This window comes from Schistocerca cancellata, chromosome 5 (assembly GCF_023864275.1).
Source record: "Schistocerca cancellata isolate TAMUIC-IGC-003103 chromosome 5, iqSchCanc2.1, whole genome shotgun sequence".
Taxonomy (NCBI): Eukaryota; Metazoa; Arthropoda; class Insecta; order Orthoptera; family Acrididae; genus Schistocerca; species Schistocerca cancellata.
The window spans coordinates 648,536,589-648,548,740 of NC_064630.1; the positions used below are offsets into that span (position 1 = coordinate 648,536,589).

The following is a 12,152-nucleotide window of genomic DNA, read 5'->3' on the forward strand; positions in this document are numbered from 1 at the left end:
TAAATTTGACACCACAACCCAGAAGAGACCAGGATGCAAATGGACAGCGGAGCGAAAGAAACAACACAGTGAACACATGAAGAAAATTTGGGCTCAGAAAAAGCATAAACAATCATCATAAAGGAATTCAAGTTCAAACACTCTCTTAAATGGGAACAATCGAAAATAATAATGATAATATAATAAAATAAAAATGTTATGATGCCTCAGCCATTGTATTTGCTGTACATGGGCCCTGTGACTTCTTTCTATTTCTGAGGTGGAAGAGAATCATGAAAGGACGTTGCTTTGCTACTATTGATGAGATAAAACCAGAACTACTGAATGAGTTGAACACCTTAACGAAAAGAGAGTTCCTCAAGTGCTTCCAAGAATGGAAAAAGAACTGGAAGAAGTGTACTACAGCTGAGGAGGATTACTCTAAAGAGGACAAAGTTGATGGTGATGAATAAATACAGATTCTTCAAGAAAAACAAAAATTCCCGTTACTTTCTGATCACAGCTTACATATACCTAAAGGATAAAACCAGGAGCTCCACGAGGCTGTTTCAAGATGATGATGTTTATAGGAAAGCTAAAAATCCAGGAGATGGCAGTGAAATACAGGAAGACCTATGGAAGTTCAATAACTGGAGGTGGGGTTCACAGTTGATGCTGAATGTAAATAAATGTAATGTACTGCACATAAACGGGCCTAGACACACACTACTGATCACACATTACTGTTGTTGATAAACCTCTGAAAACTATAAAACCATAAAATGTATAGGAGTAACCATCCAGAGTGACATTAAGTGGAAAGACCACATAAAACAAATAGTAGATGCCAGACAGTGTCATTGGAAGAATACTCAGGAAATGCTATTAATCCATGAAAGACGTGACTTAACAAAGCACCTGTAAGAATGATTCTTGAGTATTGCTCATCAGAGTTGTAATTTCATATATCTTTATTATACCGCACTACTAAACTTCACTTCTGTGCCTGAGCTACGACACTAGTGTCCCTCATAATAACGTTAAGGGTAACACTGCACTTACTGCCATAGGTTTTGGACGTTCCAGTGGCCACGAGTCTTGATTTATTGGCAGGTGAAATCTACCTCTTTTCAAAACTTATACAGAATACTCCAGAAGGAAATGTTCTGATACAGTTCCAAATCAATTGGGGATAAAAGCTTACGTTGGTTGTTTCTCCCTTCTTCTGCGGTACAACTGCAAACCAAAATATGTGAAATATATTGAAGTAAAGAGAGATTATATTGAAAAGTGGCAAACTGTTTGCTTTTTATGCCCTTCAAATGGTGATAAAGTCAGAAACTTTTAGAACTACTCTGATAACTTAGACGAATCAATCAATCATGGGTATCTTTTATTACCTCATATGAGATTTAATCATAAATCACTTTCAAAAAAACCTTATTGTAAGACTACAAAACAGTTTGGAAGCCAAATAACAGAAAATCAGGAGTAGTTGTACATCAGATTGAGGAATTATCCACTACGGAGACCCTCACCGCTTCTGTCCCTAGCCCCTTGTTGTTCCTCATTATTTTGTTCAGCAAAACGTGCAAGTTTACTGCGTTTGTGCTCAGCACTAGCACTGAATCTGACAATTCATCTCTCATATTAATATACTGTTTAAAATCTTGAATTGCGTTACTGTTAACCCTCTGTCAGCAAACCTAACAAAACCGCCTTCAATTAATGTCACAATGCCAAAGACCCTTGGGAAATAATGGTAACCTACAATAATCAACAGATGCAAGGGGTTTATACTATTAATTCCTTGGGTCTTCATACAGAATGAAAACTTTACTGGCAGCACAATGTTCCTCATAGTCTACTCTCAGATTTTTATATTAATAATACATTTTTTTCACTATGAAATAATTTGTCTTAGTTGGTCTACATTTCATAATTTCATTCAATAATATCATACAGAACAACTCCATCACCACCTTTCCTTTACCGGGAGCGGAAAGACTTACCTTGGGAGGAAAAAGGGACAGGTATACACTGGCACACACACACATATCCATCCGCACATAACAGCAACAAGCAGACATACGTAAAGGCAAAGTTGCCACCGCTCATACCTCACCTGTCATTCAATAACATCATCTTTGCCTCTGTACTTCCGCCTCGACTGACATCTCTACCCAAACTCTTTGCCTTTACATATGTCTGCTTGTGTCTGTTATGTGCTGATGGATATGTGTGTGTGTGCTAGTGTATACCTGTCCCTTTTTCGCCCCAAGGTGAGTCTTTCCACTCCTGGAATTGGAATGACTCCTTACCCTCTCCCTTAAAACCCACATCCTTTCGTCTTTCCCTCCCCTTCCCTCTTTCCTGATGAAGCAACCGTTGGTTGCGAAAGCTTGAAATTAGTGTGTGTGTTTGCGTTTGTTATTGTTTCTATCAACGTACCAACGCATTCGTTTGGTAAGTTACAGAATCTTTGTTTTTAGATATACTTTTCCCACATGGAATGTTTCCCTCTATTATGTATGTTGTTGTTATGATCTTCAGTCCTGAGACTGGTTTCATGCAGCTCTCCATGCTACTCTATCCTGTGCAAGTTCCTTCATCTCCCTTCACTTCCTGAATAATTTCTTTTATCTCATCATACATTTCATCAATTTCGTCGGCGTCTTCAGAGCTAGTTGGCATATAAACTTCTACTACTGTAGTAGGCATGGGCTTCATGTCTATCTTGGCTACAATAATTCATTCACTATGATGTTTGTTGGTGGGGAGGCTTGCGTGCCTCAGCGATACAGATAGCCGTACCGTACGAACAACCACAACGGAGGGGTATCTGTTGAGAGGCCAGACAAACGTGTGGTTCCTGAAGAGGGGCAGCAGCCTTTTCAGTAGTTGCAAGGGCAACAGTCTGGGTGATTGACTGATCTGGCCTTGTAACAATAACCAAATCAGCCTTGCTGTGCTGGTACTGCGAACGGCTGAAAGCAAGGGGAAACTACGGCCGTAATTTTTCCCGAGGGCATGCAGCTTTACTGTATGATTAAATGATGATGGCATCCTCTTGGGTAAAATATTCCGGAGGTAAAATAGTCCCCCATTCGGATCTCCGGGCGGGGACTACTCAAGAGGATGTCGTTATCAGGAGAAAGAAAACTGGCGCTCTACAGATCGGAGTGTGGAATGTCAGATCCCTTAATCGGGCAGGTAGGTTAGAAAATTTAAAAAGAGAAATGGATAGGTTAAAGTTAGATATAGTGGGAATTAGTGAAGTTCGGTGGCAGGAGGAACAAGACTTTTGGTCAGGTGTCTACAGGGTTATAAACACAAAGTCAAATAGGGGTAATGCAGGAGTAGGTTTAATAATGAATAGGAAAATAGGAATGCGGGTAAGCTACTACAAACAGCATAGTGAAAGCATTATTGTGGCCAAGATAGATACGAAGCCCACACCTAATACAGTAGTACAAGTTTATATGCCAACTAGCTCTGCAGATGACGAAGAAATTGAAGAAATGTATAAAGAAGTTATTCAGATAGTGAAGGGAGACGAAAATTTAATAGTCATGGGTGACTGGAATTCGAGTGTAGGAAAAGGGAGAGAAGGAAACGTAGTAGGTGAATATGGATTGGGGGTAAGAAATGAAAGAGGAAGCCGGCTGGTAGAATTTTGCACAGAGCACAACTTAATCATAGCTAACACTTGGTTTAAGAATCATGATAGAAGGTTGTATACATGGAAGAAACCTGGAGATACTAAAATGTATCAGATAGATTATATAATGGTAAGACAGAGATTTAGGAACCAGGTTTTAAATTGTAAGACATTTCCAGGGGCAGATGTGGACTCTGACCACAATCTATTGGTTATGACCTGTAGATTAAAACTGGAGAAACTGCAAAAAGGTGGGAATTTAAGGAGATGGGACCTGGATAAACTGAAAGAACCAGAGGTTGTACAGAGTTTCAGGGAGAGCATAAGGGAACAATTGACAGGAATGGGGGAAAGAAATACAGTAGAAGAAGAATGGGTAGCTTTGAGGGATGAAGTAGTGAAGGCAGCAGAGGATCAAGTAGGTAAAGCAGAGGATCAAGTAGGTAAAAAGACCAGGGCTCTTAGAAATCCTTGGGTAACAGAAGAAATATTGAATTTAATTGATGAAAGGAGAAAATATAAAAATGCAGTAAATGAAGCAGGCAAAAAGGAATACAAATGTCTCAAAAATGAGATAGACAGGAATTGCAAAATGGCTAAGCAGGGATGGCTAGAGGACAAATGTAAGGATGTAGAGGCTTATCTCACTAGGGGTATGATAGATACTGCCTACAGGAAAATTAAAGAGACCTTTGGAGATAAGAGAACCACTTCTATGAACATCAAGAGCTCAGATGGAAACCCAGTTCTAAGCAAAGAAGGGAAAGCAGAAAGGTGGAAGGAGTATATAGAGGGTCTATACAAGGGCGATGTACTTGAGGACAATATTATGGAAATGGAAGAGGATGTAGATGAAGATGAAATGGGAGATACGATACTGCGTGAAGAGTTTGACAGAGCACTGAAAGACCTGAGACGAAACAAGGCCCCCGGAGTAGACAACATTCCATTGGAACTACTGACGGCCTTGGGAGAGCCAGTCCTGACAAAACTCTACCATCTGGTGAGCAAGATGTATGAGACACGCGAAATACCCTCAGACTTCAAGAAGAATATAATAATTCCAATCCCAAAGAAAGCAGGTGTTGACAGTTGTGAAAATTACTGAACAATCAGTTTAATAAGCCACAGCTGCAAAATACTAACACGAATTCTTTGCAGACGAATGGAAAAACTAGTAGAAGCCGACCTCGGGGAAGATCAGTTTGGATTCCTTAGAAATACTGGAACACGTGAGGCAATACTGACCTTACGACTTATCTTAGAAGAAAGATTAAGGAAAGGCAAACCTACGTTTCTAGCATTTGTAGACTTAGAGAAAGCTTTTGACAATGTTGACTGGAATACTCTCTTTCAAATTCTAAAGCTGGCAGGGGTAAAATACAGGGAGCGAAAGGCTATTTACAATTTGTACAGAAACCAGATGGCAGTTATAAGAGTCGAGGGACATGAAAGGGAAGCAGTGGTTGGGAAGGGAGTAAGACAGGGTTGTAGCCTCTCCCCGATGTTATTCTATCTGTATCTTGAGCAAGCAGTAAAGGAAACAAAAGAAAAATTCGGAGTAGGCATTAAAATCCATGGAGAAGAAATAAAAACTTTGAGGTTCGCTGATGACATTGTAATTCTGTCAGAGACAGCAAAGGACTTGGAAGAGCAGTTGAACGGAATGGATGGGGTCTTGAAGGGAGGATATAAGATGAACAGCAACAAAAGCAAAACAATGATAATGGGATGTAGTCGAATTCAGTCGGGTGATGTTGGGGGTATTAGATTAGGAAATGAGACACTTTAAGTAGTAAAGGAGTTTTGCTATTTGGGGAGCAAAATAACTAATGATGGTCGAAGTAGAGAGGATATAAAATGTAGACTGGCAATGACAAGGAAAGCGTTTCTGAAGAAGAGAAATTTGTTAACATCGAGTATAGATTTAAGTGTCAGGCAGTCATTTCTGAAAGTATTTGTATGGAGTGTATGGATGGAAGTGAAACCTGGACGGTAAATAGTTTGGACAAGAAGAGAATAGAAGCTTTCGAAATGTGGTGCTACAGAAGAATGCTGAAGTTTAGATGGGTAGATCACATAACTAATAAGGAAGTGTTGAATAGGATTGGGGAGAAGAGAAGTTTGTGGCACAACTTGTCCAGAAGAAGGGATCGGTTGATAGGACATGTTCTGAGACATCGAGGGATCACCAATTTAGTATTGGAGGGCAGCGTGGAGGGTAAAAATCGTAGGGGGAGACCAAGAGATGAATACACTAAGCAGATTCAGAAGGATGTAGGTTGTGGTAGGTACTGGGAGATGAAGAAGCTTGCACAGGATAGAGTAGCACTGAGAGCTGCATCAAACCAGTCTCAGGACTGAAGACCACAACAACAGCAACATGTTGTTTGTAGTAGCTTACCCGTACTCCTATTTTTTTATTCATTATTAAACCTACTCCTGCATTACCCCTATTTGATTTTGTATTTATAACCCAGTATTCACCTGACCAAAAGTCTTGTTCCTCCTGCCACCGAACTTCACTAATTCCCACTATATCTAACTTTAACCTATCCATTTCCCTTTTTAAATTTTCTAACCTACCTGCCCAATTAAGGGATCTGACATTCCACACTCTGATCCGTAGAACGCCAGTTTTCTTTCTCCTGATAAGGATGTCCTCTTGAGTAGTCCCTGCCCGGAGATCCGAATGGGGGACTATTTTACCTCCGGAATATTTTACCCAAGAGGACGCCATCATCATTTAATCATACCATAAAGCTGCATGCCCTCGGGAAAAATTACAGCTGTAGTTTCCCCTTGCTTTCAGCCGTTCGCAGTATCAGAACAGCAAGGCCATTTTGGTTAGTGTTACATGGCCAGATCAGTCAATCATCCAGACTGTTACCCCTGCAACTACTGAAAAGGCTGCTACCCCTCTTCAGGAACCACATTTGTCTGGCCTCTCAATAGATACCCCTCCGTTGTGGTTGCACTTACGGTACAGCTATCTGTATCGTTGAGGCACACAAGCCTCCCCACCAACGGCAAGGTCCATGGTTCCTGGGGGAGGATATAAAGCATTACCGAAAAAATAGGGTGGTCAGAATAAAATGCCACCACCAATTGCTCATACAACTGAGAATACTGGTCATCACGGACAGTCCGTATTGTCCCTTGTTTCACTTGGGAAAATAAACTGCTTTCTTTTAAGTAACCAACCTTAAAGTACACAGTTATAACAGATATGAAGACAACATCATTATGAACAAAGAAATTTGTCACTGATGCATGGAGATGTTAGATATGATGGACTATTTTTTTTTTCAACTTTTTCAGCAGAGTATAATATAAAACAGGAACTCATTGCTTATGTCCTGAAAATGTTATTTATATGATATTTGCAGAACCTACACCCTGGATGCAGTATCTTGTGAAGTGAGGGCATGTGAAATTATTTTTGGTGATCCACTAGTCAGATGGGGATGTTACGCTTGGCAGCCTTTTTGGTGGTCCAGGTGTTATGGTGTGGGGTCTACTGAGCACCCACATGTGGTCAACAAGGTTTAAGTTGGAGATCAGGCAGGACAGTCCATTCACCGAAGGCCTGTTGGCCGAAAGTTTAATTGTTTAGCTCTCTCTTCGTTGTGAGTGTCTGCGACTCAACATCTCCACTACATGGTGAGTAGCAACCTATCTTTTTAAAAATATTCACACAATGTAAAAATGTTAAGCACTGAGCTTTTGGCCACAGCCTTCTTTTCTGAAAAAGGCTTTGGCTGAAGCTGAGTGTGTAGCCTGTCTGCTAATCAATGTGTCATCTTTACATAAGGATTCAGTTACTTGGTGTTTGGTATTCAAAATGTAACCAACTATGTGAGTGAGGTCATGTCCTATAATTAAATGATAACTTCTATGTCAGTGTGAAGCTAGTCAAACAGTACATGCACTATGTTATTTGTCAGCCAGTGCCCACTAGTTGAAGTGTGAAATTAATATATTGCCTCTTTAAAAGTGCTGTGAAAACACTCCTAGACTAGGTAAAAGTGGTGAGCTGTGATATATTAACTATCTAAAATCATGAATACAAGCTGAAGAATATTCATTTCTGCAGTTTTATACATATTAAACACAACTGTTCACCAAATTTATCAATCACAGAATTATGAACAAATTCCACAAGACTTCAGAGGCATGATTATGGTTCAGTAACACTTCAACACTCACTGTGATGAAGAGCAGGCAATATCATGAATGTGGAGAAATACCTTGTATAGGCCAATCACAGGAGCAGGAAACAGAGCATTTAGCCGCTCGGTGCACCAGTTTTCAACTGAGCTGTATAGGATGTATATATTGTCTTTCAGTATAGCCCACACTCCAAAATAGTGACCTGGAAGGAAATTAAAAAAATGTTATACATCAATATGATAAAAATGCTGCTGAACCCTGGAAAACATCAGTGATGGTTTATATAAATTTCATGTAATTTTAGAAAATCACAACAAACACAAACTTCTAATCACTCAAACACAAAAAACAATCCAGAACTTTTGCCAGTGATCAAAGGCATGTACTTAATAGCTATGAAAGCATTGTACTCAACTAGTTATGTTTTGTTATAGGCCTCATTCAGTATTTTACTGTACCACCAGTTATTTTAACAGTTAATTTATCTGAAAACTGTATCACTTCTGCATACTGGACAATGGAGACACTACGCTGAAAACCAGCTTGTTTTCTTTGATGGAGTAAAATCCAATGTTTTTTCTGTGTCACTGCTGATAATTTTTGTGAACATCTTGTACATTACGGAGAAAGATACTGATACATCTATAGTTTTTTGGCTTGTCTGTCTTCTTCCTGATGAAGTAGAATAACTACAGCATTGTTCCAGTTTTGGAGACTTTTCTTCCTTGCTTTATGGGGATAAAAGGTGGTTGCCTGTGGTTAATTTCACGTGAAATCACCCAGTGGCCGTTGCCCTTATGTCACAAATTTTTCTGAAAATTTGGTGTAAGAATCTACATAATGAGTTAGGGTTAAAATATTTTTCTGGAATTTTTTGACCAAAATTGTAATTAGGAGACCATTTTGAAATGTGGGCCCCTTCTACCAACTGGTGTTGAGAAACGAAGTGCCTTGTAAGTTTGTAACCACTATAATTTCTTTATTTATGAATCAATTTTATTCAATTAGGTGACAATGGAAAGTAAAAGAATACAGCTATAATATAACAATGATTAAAGTGCTGTGTGTAAGCAAAAAATGATTGAAAATTTGTAATTAATGTAATTACCATTTTTTTCAAATTTCAGGAATTTTTTTCAGCAGAATCACAAGTTTCACCATCTGAATTTTTGTTTCAAATAATTCCTACTGCCATACTTTTCAACATTAAAAAAATCAGAAGGGTGTTTGTCCTCTATTCGTAGATCTTATACTTTTTCAATAGTGCTGTAATAACTAATTGCTTCAAATAGCTAATCAACAATACATGAAACAACAATGAAAAATTCAGTCTAGCAGCAACTCGCACATGCAACCCTGGCCGTGTTTGTTAGGTTTTTGTGTGTCTGTGCACTTTATATATATCTGAAGGACTTTTTTGTCTTGATTTTGTGCTTCTTACATAAGCAGCCATTCTGTCTGGTTCCATAATGTGAATATTAGAGATCACTTAATTGTTGTGACTCACCGATCGTTCAAAGTGCCGCCGCGCAATTACGCGCGTCCTCTACGTGCGGCGCTGTCTGCCAGCCATACAGCAGCTGCGCCACCTAAGCGGCCAGCCGAGCAGCGGCCGCTAGACTGGGACTCAGTGCTCATTCGAATGCTAATGTGTACACATGTCTTACTTGTCAACTTACTCTGTGACTTATATGTGTTGTTGTGTCGTTCCAAAATATATGTGTTAAACTTGAAGTTCTAACAACTGTGCGACGAGGTAGTGGATTTTTCTTTTTCACCGTTGACTCACAGGGTTCCATGGCTACTGTCAAGCAACTATTGCAAAATCTCCTTGAACAGCAAACGCTTCTAACAGCGGCGATTCGCGATTTCGTCGCGGCGTCAAATGCGGGGCGTTTCTCGTCGTTGGCTATACCTCCTTTTCCTCCTTACGACGAGACAGCGGAAGACTTGCTTGATTATGAAAAACTTCTTCAACAGCACTTCTTGGCATTCCATGTCACGGACGAACAACCATGTAAGTCTCTGTTCCTTTCCTGGATTTCATCTCAAACGTATTGGTTGTTGTCGCAATTGCCTCCTTTGAAGGATCCTGCATCTTTGTCCTTTGCTGAAATGTGCTCACTTCTGTCTGTCTATTTTCAAAAGCAAACGCATGTGGTAGCCTCTCGTGTTGCCTTTTATTGTTGTCAAAAACAACCAAATCAATCCTATTGCGCTTGGGCTGCTGAACTTCACGGCCTCAGTCGAAAGTGTCAATTTGTTACTGACGTTCACAAAGAATCCTATGCCAATTCCATGGTACGGGATGCTATTATCCGGTCGGCGCCCGACAAAGAAGTTCGGCAACATGCCCTTCAGTTGGCGAATCCGACTCTAGATGAAGTTCTCTCCATTGCACAGTCTTTTGAAATTTCTCGCGCCGCTGGGGTGCAAATAGAGGCGTGGGGTGATGTCGGGGAAATACAACCTCTATGCGCTGTTGACGATGCGTGCGGCGCGTCCCCGCCGGCCGACGTGGCCGCAGTGCGCTCCCACGTGCAGCCTCGGCCTAGCCGTAAACACCCCGCTAAGAAACTGCAGCAAAACCCCCGGCAACTTCCTTCATGTCCGCGGTGTTTTACGAAACATTCACGCGAGGATTGTCCCCAACGTTGGGCTGTGTGTCACAACTGCAAAAAGAAAGGTCATGTGTCTTTCGTTTGCAAATCCGACCGCATACATGATGCTCATGAACATGACGCTGATTCTGATTCTGATTGTCTGTCAATTGCACTTCTTCCCTTTCAGGGAAGTTATTCCTCACTGTCCAAATCCTTGGTCGAGATGTTCGCATGCAAGTGGATACCGGTTCTGCTGCCACTATAATTAATTCTCAGATGTATCTTCAGCTGGTTTCTCCACTCCTGTTCCCTGTCACTCAGCAATTACGGACGTACAATAAACATAAGATTTCTCTCTTGGGACAGTTTAATGCTGAGGTATCTTACAAATCTGTCGTTCGCACTGTTCCCATATTTATGGTCGACCAGAGCAACGCAGAAAACCTTTTTGGTTTCGATGCCTTTCGCGTTTTTGGGTTCTCCATAGATGACTGTCAATATTGTCTCTGACGCTATTCCTTATGCTCAACTGGATTCCTTGTCGACGACATTTTCGTCTCTTTTTTTCTCCTGGGTTAGGCCGTGCAAACGACTTTGAAGCTCACATCACGCTCAAACCCACTGCCCGGCCTAAGTTTTTTCGGGCTTAGCCCATTCCTGTGGCCCTTCGTGATCGGGTAAAACGGGTGTTGGATCGTCTCACTGCTTCAGGGGTCTTACTTCCTGTCACTTCCAGTAAGTGGTCCTCTCCTGTCATAGTTGCTAAGCCAAATGGTAATATTCGTCCCTGTGGCGATTTCAAAGCCACTGTAAATGCTCAATGCCTCATCGACACTTACCCTATGCCCCGTCCTGAAGAACTGTTCACTAAACTTGCTGGAGGCCAGTATTTTTCTAAAATTGACCTGTCAGAAGCTTATCATCAACTTCCTCTCGACACTGCTTCCCGGCAGTTTCTGGTCCTTAACACGCCTTTCGGCCTCTATCAGTACCAACGCTTGCCATTCGGGGTTGCTAGCGTCCCTGCTCTCTTTCAGCGATTCTTGAAACAATTATTGCTCCCTGTCCCTGGGTGTATCAATTACATGGACGACATTGTTGTCACTGGCTCCACCACTGAAGAACATCTTCAAAATCTCCGCACACTTTTTCATGTCTTACAGACTGCCGGTCTTAAGTGTAATCTTCAGAAATCACAATTTTTTCAGGCATCTATCACATACTTGGGGTTGCAACTCTCTCAGGATGGTATTCGTCCGCTTCAACAAACTGTTGCTGCGATCGATGCCCTTCCTCGCCCTACATCTGTTAAGGAACTGCAGGCCTTCTTGGGGAAAATTGCATACTATCACACGTTTTTACCGTCTGCGGCTTCGGCGGCTCAGCCGTTGCATCGCCTGTTGCATAAAAACGTGCCTTTTCACTGGTCCTCATCATGTGAAGCGGCTTTCCACAAATTGAAGACTATGCTGAAACAGGCCCCGTGCCTGGCTACTTATCGAGCTGGCCAACATCTTGTTCTTGCCACAGACGGCTCTCAATACGGGGTTGGTGCAGTCCTTGAGCACCGTTTTTCTGACGGTTTGGAACAACCCATTGCTTATGCCTCCAAAACGCTCACGGATGCCCAACAAAAGTATTCTCAAATTGAGAAAGAAGCTTTGGCCATCATTTATGCTCTTCATAAGTTTGGTGTTTTTCTCTATGGCTCAAAATTTCATCTTGTTATGGATCAC

The 12,152-nt window shown here is 41.1% G+C and overlaps 1 protein-coding gene across 2 annotated transcripts in view; it reads right to left on the reverse strand.

Annotated features, from left to right (window-relative positions):
* The window catches only part of LOC126187677 (transmembrane protein 245), a 246,221-nt gene that overhangs the window by 180,083 nt on the left and 53,986 nt on the right, over positions 1 to 12,152 (reverse strand). For both annotated transcript variants that reach the window (XR_007537772.1, XM_049928911.1), the window contains exon 5: positions 7,891 to 8,015. Coding sequence is in view for 1 of the 2 variants with exons in the window: in XM_049928911.1 (XP_049784868.1) it covers positions 7,891 to 8,015 (125 nt within the window). In the remaining variant the exon portion in view is untranslated. The remainder of the gene's footprint in view (positions 1 to 7,890; positions 8,016 to 12,152) is intronic.